Raw genomic sequence first — 10,213 nt, forward strand, 5'->3', positions numbered from 1 at the left:
TGAATATATTTGGAGACAGGGTCTTTAAAGAGCTAATTTAAGTTAAAATGAGGCTATTACAGTGGGCCCTAATCCAATATGACTGGTGCCCTTATGAGAAGAAGAGATTAGGACAGACATGTACAGAAGGAAGACCACGTGAAGGAGACACAGGAGAAGACGGCCACCTACAGGCCAAAGAGAGAGGCCTCACAAGAAACCAACCCCGAAGACACCTTGATCTCTGGCTTCTAGCCTCCAGAATTGTGAGAAAATAAATTTCTGTTGTTTAAGCCACCCAATGTGCTGTATTTTATTATGGCAGCCCTAGTAAACTAACATAGTTTATACCAAAAAATCCTATGTTTAAAAAAAAGGTGCCATAGATCTTCTTAGAAAGTGTGTTCTCTAGATGACTTTGAAATGCATTTATTTCTCAGCAGCAGTACAAATGAAGGAGAAACTAATTTATTAGAGAGAGTTTCTAGAGGGCAAGGAGTGAGGGAAGCATTACAGGAATGTGCATGCCGTGCAAAGTGCAACGTAGCAGTTGTTCTGGTGAACTCCCACATTGCTCAGACCTTGGATGGCAGGTTGTACCCTATCCAAGAATGACTCCATTGGCAAAATTGAGAGCCCCGAGTGGTGTCATTAGCTCTGCCATGACCATGAAAATCAATAGTCGTCAATGTGCTGAAAGCCTGAATGCCTCATGCACCCATTCGAGTCAGGGAGATTGTCTTCATTTTGCTTATTTTTGTTCAAATCATCAAATGTATCTTACATATGTCTACTGGCCTAATATGTGTGGAACATTAGGGGGAATAAAAAAATGTTTAAGAAATGGTCCATGACCTCCAAAATGTCAAGTTGGGGATCAGTTAACATTTATATTACCATTTGTTATCTCCCAAAGTGGGTGAACAGAAGTTGATTCAAAATGGTTTTTCAAGTGATGGTTGGGTTCATCCTAGGTGGACACACCTGTCTGCAATGGGCTGACTTCCACACCTCACATTCATCCTGAGCAATGTAGGAGTTCACCGAAACATCCACATTAAGTCAGCTGGAGACGCACATAAAAGCACAAAGCCTTGCAGACAGCAGCATTTGCTTCTTTGTCTTTGAGCAGTTTCTTTTACTCTGTGGTTTTGTGAGCTTTGTTTTTCATGAAAGCACAGCAGGTACAATCATTTTAACTCCATTTCTGGCTGAGATCCTCTTTTGTAAACATTCCCTTAAAGTTAAAATGAAAACAACTCTTCCTTTTACAACAATGAAAGAAATACAACTTTTTTTTTCCTGTTCTGCCTAAAATATTAAAAAATACACAGCTAGGGCCTCTTAAATACAAATGCCTTCTTGGCCTCCCCTAATATTTCTGGGCTCCTTGGGACTTCCCAACAATTCCTGTTTTCCTAAATCTTTCCTCTCTTCTCTCTTCTCCTTACTTAGAAATTCTACCATCTCTCTTTTTTGGAAATCAATGCAAAAACATTTGGATGTTTTGTTCACCAAACAGCTTCTTTTGTTTTGGGATACTGGGCGTTTATTATCCCTGGCAGGAATTGGCCGCATCTGATTTTGTTGATCTACAGGCACAGAGAGGATTGGGAGCTTGTATGCATATCATTATGAGTCAAGACACATAAACACATTCTCGGTCCATACTTCAGCAAGCATAATTTACTTATAATTACATTGGAATTCTTTGGCTCAAAGCAAACATACAGAGACACATAGATTTGATAAGATGCCTTTTTTTTTTTTTTTTTTTTTTTTTGCATATTCTATTGCTTTGGACCCTAATAGTAGAACTGAATGAAATCAAAAGGGAACAACGAAGGAAGTTAAGTTACATACTGAGCAAGAGTTTTACCTGGCAAAGCCAACACCTCTGCTGACTCCATTAGCGTCTCTTAGTATTCTTGTGGAAATGACATGTCCGAAGGGTTTCAGCATATTCTCAAGTTCCTGCTCATCCATAGAAATGGGGAGATTTGAGATGTATAAGTTTGTTGGGTCTTGCTCTTGTTGCTAAGGGAAGGAAAGAAACAAATGCGGTGAGTTCTGAATATTGAGAAATATTGGATAAATGGAGCAACTTTTGCTTAAACTGCAATCTAGTTTGCAGTCTCCACAGTGCTCTGGAAAGTGCTTTCACCCGGGCACTGCTTCTTTTTACTGAATTCTCTTCCTGTGCAGAATGTTTCTCATAAAAACAATGTCATCAGTGAAAGCCAAGCTCTCTGTCCAGCCTTTCTCAGAAAAGACTAATAAACTTTTACTGCAATTGAACTAAGGTAAATGTGGATATTCATGTCTATTACCACTAAATGCTACTTCCACAATTACTACTCTAACTACCATTACTTCTAGTTACTGATTTACATTTAGTGAGTGTTCATAACATGCTAGGCATTGTTGCAAGCACTTAATATGCATTATTGTACTCAATATTCTCAATTAATTTAATTGTCATTATATAGATGACAAAATTGTCCCTAACTTGTCCAAATTACACAGCACAGAAATGTCAAAACCAGAGCTGAAATCTGGGCCTATCACCTAAGTTCCTGAGCTTCAGTGCTCTGCTATTCTGCCTTCCACTAGACCAATGGGTCTCAGAGTGTGGTCCAAGAACTACATCAGCTGCAGCACATCTGGGAACTTGTTGGAAATACAAATTCTCAGGCCCGACCCCAGAACTATTGAATCAGAAACTCTGAGGGTGGGCCAGGCAATCCGTGTTTTGACAAGCCCTCCAGGTGATTCTGATAAATGCTCAAGTTTGAGAATCCCTGTCCTAGACCAAGCATGAGTGTTTATATACAAATGAGATTATGACGTTTATTACTTTCTAATCCAGTAGCAATAATGCTTAAATAAACTTTGCTTAATGCAAGGGAAAACCACAATTGCTAGCATTATTTCTACATGCATGAATATTCTGCATTTCATACAATAAATTAACATTAGAAAGTCTCAAAATAAAACATAGCCATAAACCTGATATAATTAATCATTAATACCAAAACATATCAGATATTTAATTGAACCATTACATTTTAACCATAACAACAACCTTAACTTCAAAGATAAGCAAGAGATTAAATGGGAAAAGGAAATCCTGAAGTCTATAGGAGATGTCATGATGTAACAGCAATGTATCTTTTGTGAAAAGATGACATATTATCAGAAAATTTGAGGTTTTAAACACAACAAAAAAAGTAAAATAAACAAGTTTCTTAATATTATTTCTGATTAAGAAACAATTTTTGGAACAAAACTAAATTTCATTATTTTTCATGTATCTTTTGTGAAAAGATGACATATTATCAGAAAATTTGAGGTTTTAAACACAACAAAAAAAGTAAAATAAACAAGATTCTTAATATTATTTCTGATTAAGAAACAATTTTTGGAACAAAACTAAATTTCATTATTTTTGACAGCTCTAAATATTCAGATAGGTCATAATATTTTTATTAAACCTTGAGATGAATAAGATCTGTTATTAGGTTCATTTTTTAAACATAGTTTACTTTTCAAGCTATTTTTGTTACCATGGAAAATAGCAAAGATGAACATATAATCAATCTGAAAACGACAACCACAGCTTTAATATTTAGGAATAGTGTTAAGTGTAGAAATTGTACAACTGAAGTCAGTCTCTCTCTCTCACTCTCTCTCTCCCATACACACACACCACCACCACCACCACTACCATTAAACGGCATCATTTTAGAGAGAAAACAGAGATAGTAATATCCTTCTCCAAACTGTTATGATCTTGCTTTTTGTTTGTTGGTTTGATTTGGTTTTGCTGGGGTGGTTAAAAAAAAAACAAAGAAAAGAAAAAATCATATTTTAGGTACATAATAATAAACCTATGTACATATAACTTTCAAATTTTATACTATTTCACTATCCACCATTTAATTTAAATCTTCACATTTGTCTCTCCAAAGGTAGTTTGGCAAATATTACTATACTTATTAGATAATAAAGGATTGGAGTCATGAAATGTTTATCATCTTACCCAAGGACAATCCAATAATTAGTAACATAGTTAGATTTAGACTCAGTGACCAAGTTTCCTATCTTCCACCTCAGGGCATTTTCTACTAGCTTAATCATTTGCATGTGAAATCTTAGAAATTTTTGCCAGCCATGTATATTATTTATTTAAAAATTTCTCTAAATCAACATACCTTCGGGGCTTAAATAAATATATTTAATAAGATAACTTTATGTTGCTACTATAACTTAAAAGCCAGTTTCATCTGCCATAAATAGAAGGCTACTGTAAGAACAGCAAGCAAATTAATGTTACTAAATTGTAGCTAGATAATATTTGTTTGCAGAAGGCTTTGTCACCCCTGGTTGACTCTGTTACAAAGGGGATTTGTAATTAAGAGAGGTGTTAGAAGCACAATAGCGTAAGACTGAGTCATTTTAGTAGGATGAATCAGAATTGAGAAAGGAATAACTTTCTTATGATGCGATTTGTGAGTCCCACACGCCTAGATATACTTGCATTCCATGAGAAATACATGTCCCACAGCTTAGGATCAGAGATTAACAATGAGCCATAGCACATGGTGGTCCTATGAACAAGTTAAAATTTGCCCAAAATTCTGCCCCTCTTTGCCCTTGATCAGGCTAAATAACCACAAGTAACCTACCTTGCTGTTGTAAGGTACTGTACAGATCTTGTTTTTTCTAGGCAACAGTGCACTAGTTTATCCTAATTCAAATCCATTCCCCAATTCCCTAAATGTTGAACACATTTCAGCTTCTCAAAATGGTGCTCAATAAACACATAGCTCTTAGTACATAAGGGATTGCCCAGTAAGCTATTTTCTGAATCCACGTTCAAACAAGATCGACTCCTTCATTTGTATTCATGGAGACAATATAGCATTGGATACTGCTTTTCCTCAATTTTATATTATTGGGTAATGTTACTTATTAAGTAATTCTGTCCTTTGAAATACATTATTGGTCTTGAATATTTTTTGTTGACATTGTAATTAAACTTCTGCACAGAATGAACTTTAAAATAGTACACACATTTATGTTTTTACTTTCAATTTTATTTATATATCAGGCTTGTATAAATAGATGGTCATTTTCAAAAGTTTCATTGGCACTATGAAAAAAAGAGCACTTCCCTTTTTGGAAAGTTTTCTCATGTAATAACTGCAATCTAAATAAGTTTTAAAAATCTTTTTTTAAACTTAAATTTTCATGGACATATAGCTCCAGAATGGGCCAAGGGAGGCATCTTGTCCAATCTTATCATTTAACAGATGGAAAAAAACAGAAGCAAGAGGAATGGTTATGACTTGCCCAAGGCCATCCAGGCTAGAAATAGAACCCATGTTCTTTGAAACGGTCCAGTGTTCTTACCAATTCATAACACTGACTCCACTCTTACAATCCAATGACTTGTAAACAGCAAGTTGAGGTTCAAAGGATTATTAGTATAGACGAAAATGAATATCTCTGAATTCCTTGTTTAATTCATCTTTGCCTATTCATCAATTATCTTGAGTTACAGAAAAATGTTGAGTTACAAATGCTTTGATAGGAGTTCCCTGTCTTAGTAAGCGTTCTACACACAGTGTCTGAAAGAATACTGTGCAGTTATACTAGTTTGTAAAAGTATACGACTACAATTCATACATCTACTACATTTAATTGACCATGTCACCATAATTACCCATGCCCCCCTCCCCCCACTTTGGTTTGTTTCTACATCTTTTAATCTGTATAGGGATTTCTTGATTTATTATTTAGTTTTGTCAAAAGCTCATAAAAAAGTTTTTAAAATATCCTTTCTATTGTTAATGGGAGTAGAAATCTGTCATTTCATGCAAGAGTATATAAATCATTTATTTTTTCCTGCAATGACTTCCTTTTGCTCATGTTTTTAGTGTATTTAAACTGCTAGAATAGAATTTATTGACATTCATTTGCATTTTAGCAGTTTAAGACACCTTCAGAACTTTAGAACCTATCAAGGTGGCTAAGCAAATCAATACTTATGGAGGACAAAAACAAAATAAAACAAAACAAAACAAAAACATTGCCCTGGTATCTATATCAAAGACTATATCTGGGGCTATGTTTTTTGAGTACTATGCATTATGTCTAATATATAAACAGGATTCTGATAAAGGTTATTAGTAGAACACAGTTTCAAAACTTAACAACAATCAGGGCCAGCCCCGTGGCTCACTAGGGAGAGTGTAGCGCTGGGAGCCCCAAGCTAAATAACCGGGTTCAGATCCTATATAGGGATGGTCCGTGCACTCACTGGATGAGCGTGGTGCGGGCAACACCATGCTGAGGGTTGTGATCCCCTTGCCGGTCAAAAATAAAAACAAACAAACAAACAAAAAAACCCTTAACAACAATCTGGTAACACTCGCATATCACTAAACAACATTTAAATATTTAGGAAGTTGTTACTGGCATTAAACAGAGATTTTAGAGCAATGTTTCTTAAGCCACCTGGGGCAGGGACCAATCTCTTATGGACCAATATTTGTAACATATAATAATAAATTAGTAGAGAATAAATTTTTTTTAAAAAGATGAAAAGTGCAAGTCCCAACTTTTTATTATTACATTCAACAGACAAAATTACATCTTGGATTAGGTGTCCTATTAATGTCAAACTGTTATAAAATGCTTACTCCCAATTTCTGTATGTATTTCTTTGTAAACCGGATGGTGGAACAAACTTTGAGTGGCATTGTTTTAGGGGACTATATTCATATTTTTTCCTTCATAATAAGACCCTATGGGTCTTAGTAAGTTATTAGCTCTTGCTTACTTTATATACTATCAAGTCCTTTTTCAATCACACAATTGTGTATAAACCATTTATAGTCTTTTTTGAACTAACAGTTGGACAAATGCTATCTCAAGATGATTTTTTTCTGAACGGTGGTGACAAAACATCTAGAAACATCGTGAGGAGGTCTGAAACAACTCTAGAGCAAATATGCAACTGTAGATATTTTTAAAAACACTTTGAGAAGGACATTCACGTAGACTAAATATAATAATATTACCTTACATGGAGAACAGTGTTACAGTTTTCAAAGTGTTTCAGGGTCATTTGATATCATGTGGTCCTTTATGATAACCCTATCAGGTAGACAGGGAAAGAGTTATTATCCTACCTACCCAAATTAGAAAATTGATTCTATCTTAGGAGAGTTAACAAAGTCACATGGCTAGTAAGTGAATAAGCGGTATGGTCTGACTCTTGATTTAGTACTCCTTCTATGACACTACACCAACTCTGGAGATTGCCTATGAATATTGCTATTGAATGGATCTCACCTGCAGGGGAAAAAATCAATGAGGAGAAAAAGGAGCAACTGTTTTTTAATGGACAATCTACTTTAAATGCTGTAGCAATTTAAAAATTGATAATAAAAACTAAATGTTTTTTCTTACTGTGAAAACAGAAGCAGGGAATCATGTTGACAAGCTGCCCTTAAAGGCATCTGATATCTCGGAATTAGCTTAACACTAACTTTGCTCAAAGATATTCTTCTCCCCCTCCTGCTGATATTATCAGCATGTCTGGTGCATGTCTGTAGGAATTTCAGCACCTCTTGATGAGACCTGGAGGAAGCCTGCTGTTTGGGCCATACTTGCTTCAGTAGCGTACTTGCGAGTGATAGTTAATTTTATGCATCAACTTGACTGGGCCACAAGGTGTCTAGATATTTGGTCAAACATTATTTGGGGTGTTTCTGTGAGGATGTTTTCGGATGAGTTTAACATTTAAACCAATAGACTGTGTAAAGCAGATGTCCTCCCTAATGTGGGTGGACATCTTCAATCAGTTGAAGACCTGAATGAAAGAAAAAGGCTGACCGTCCCCCAAATTAAGAGAACTTCTTCTGCCTGACTATCTTTAAGCTTAGACCTCTTTTAATTTTGCCTTCAGACCTGTGCTGAAATACCAGCTGTTCCTGGTTCTTGAGCCTGCCAGCATTTGGACTGGAACTACACCATTGGCTCCCCTGGGTCTACAGCTTGCCAGCTGCACATCTTGGGACTTGTCAGCCTCCATAATCTCATGAGTCAATTCCATATAATAAATCTTTCTACATACATTCCCTCTGTACATTCAGGGAGAAAAAGAGAGAGAGAAAAAGAGAGGGACATCCTATAGGTTCTGTTTCTCTGAAGAACTCTAATACAGTGTATTAATTTTGTCAAATCTGTATTATTATGAAGAAGTAAGGACACATGCTCAGCTCTGACCTCCATAGTAGGAATCTAGGACTTCTGCATTCCCTGGCTACAAAGCCAGTGCTTTTGACCAGGTAAAGAGTGATACACAGTCATACCCCAAGATAGGTGCTCAAGAAACAAACATCCAAGGCAATGTATCAAAGACTAAAGGGAAAAGTTAAGGACTGCCAAGGAGTGGCCTTGTTTGCTAAGCAGTGAAGGTTTTCAATTGCCTTTTCCCTCCACCAAAAGGGAGGCAATGATTTTTATTTTGCTAGGTCGACATAATGCTGCAGTTAGAGGAGGCTGACTACTAGTTTTTCCTCCCAAGGCACCAATCCAAAGAAAACAATTTCCCTAAAATAAGAACCAATAAAAACAATTTCCCTAAGGAACACATTTTTTAAAAGAAGTATTTAATTATTTCTGGTTTAATGTAAGCACAGCATTGACAATTGGAGCTCATGTCCTCAAGTTCAATCAGAGGGTTTAACTCCACTTAGAGGAGGTCTAGGTGTGAAGCAATGCCTCGTGCTCCCACCAGCCTGATCTCTCGTCATCTGTGCTATTCTTGAAGGCTGGGGCTGGCTTTTATTTCTAGATCAATCAAGCAGCCTCGAGTTGAGATGAGCAGTGACTGATTAAATGAACCCCTTGAGTCTCTATGGCTGAATTTGAATTACCTGTGGTCCCGGAACAGGTGGCCAGATTGGATTCCTGGCTTTCCTGGACTTCTCCCCTCCACAAGCACCTCATGAACTCGAGCTCAGTATCACCAGTTATCAGACCTGACGTGATGGTTTCTCCTGTGAGAAAATGCTAAATTAACATTTTACAATATTGAGATCTCTCTATAGTTTTATTGTAATATATTACTATATCACAAATACGTATGGTTTTGTACATGAGGTCCTGATGATCAAAAATGAAAACAGGCAACAAAACTATAGAGAACTACTCAATATTGTAAACAAAACACACATTTTCTCAGGGTCTAATACACCACTCTGAAGGGGTGCCTCAAGTTCGTCTATTTTATCAACCTGATGTGAACTCCAAGATAGAAAGCTATCACCTGATTTGTTGATAATGATCATGATCCTCCTTCAAATACCTATGGAATTATGGAAATGTCATGAATATAGCTATAAGTTTACTATGATACCCTACTATTTTTTTCTGGAAGAATCGCCACAACCCAAAAGTACAGAACAAATGCAAAACATTTTTGTGTCTTCTCCCTAAAAACGACAGCTTACACTGGCTGTGGCTCAGATCCATATTTAGTATACACACACAAATGTATCACTAAGATGGAAAAGATGTCAGGGACAAAGAGTTCTATTCGAGGGCAACCATTCTTATTGTCATCTGTGTAAATGACATCTCCAGTGCACAGCACAAACTGTGACTCCAGGAATTATGCAACAGAGCTCATGTGGCAAACACCATGTCCTACGAAGTTAGGGCTGCTGATAAAATACAAGACACACTGTTGAATTTGAATTTCTGCTAAATAATAAATAACATTTTTTAGTGTAAGTCTATCCCAAATATAGCATGGGACATACTTATACTAAAAATATTCATTGCTTCATAGGATTAATATTAATATCATCTTCAATAAATTATTTGTTGTTAGGATTCATACTATTTCCTTCCATATTACCTAGCATTTATTCTGAGTTTCCTGTATACCAACCACTGTGCTTTAAAGTCATTTAAGTTAGTTATGTTTTATTCCTTAAAACAACCCTTCTGGTAGATACTATTAATATTTCTATTTTCCATGTGAGAAAGTTGAGATTATAAGAAGTTATACAATTGCCCAAAGTTACGTGACTATTAAGAAGTCCAAATGAATTCAAACCCAAATTGATTTGAATCAGAAGTCTGAGATGTGAACATAAATGTAGTGCTTTGATTAGCTGGCTCACAACTTTTTCTGAGCAATCAAAGTGAAAGA

The 10,213-nt window shown here is 36.0% G+C and overlaps 1 protein-coding gene across 1 annotated transcript in view; it reads right to left on the bottom strand.

The window, feature by feature from the left end:
• Positions 1 to 8,998, bottom strand: part of RBMS3 (RNA binding motif, single stranded interacting protein 3) — a gene marked incomplete at its 5' end in the record, with an annotated part of 267,704 nt that extends 258,706 nt beyond the window's left edge. The window contains 2 exons of the mRNA XM_008580173.1: positions 1,859 to 2,016; positions 8,931 to 8,998. Coding sequence (XP_008578395.1) covers positions 1,859 to 2,016; positions 8,931 to 8,998 — 226 coding nt within the window. The remainder of the gene's footprint in view (positions 1 to 1,858; positions 2,017 to 8,930) is intronic.
• Positions 8,999 to 10,213: the final 1,215 nt, after the last annotated feature.

This window comes from Galeopterus variegatus, unplaced genomic scaffold, assembly GCF_000696425.1.
Source record: "Galeopterus variegatus unplaced genomic scaffold, G_variegatus-3.0.2 Scaffold2040, whole genome shotgun sequence".
Lineage (NCBI taxonomy): Eukaryota > Metazoa > Chordata > Mammalia > Dermoptera > Cynocephalidae > Galeopterus > Galeopterus variegatus.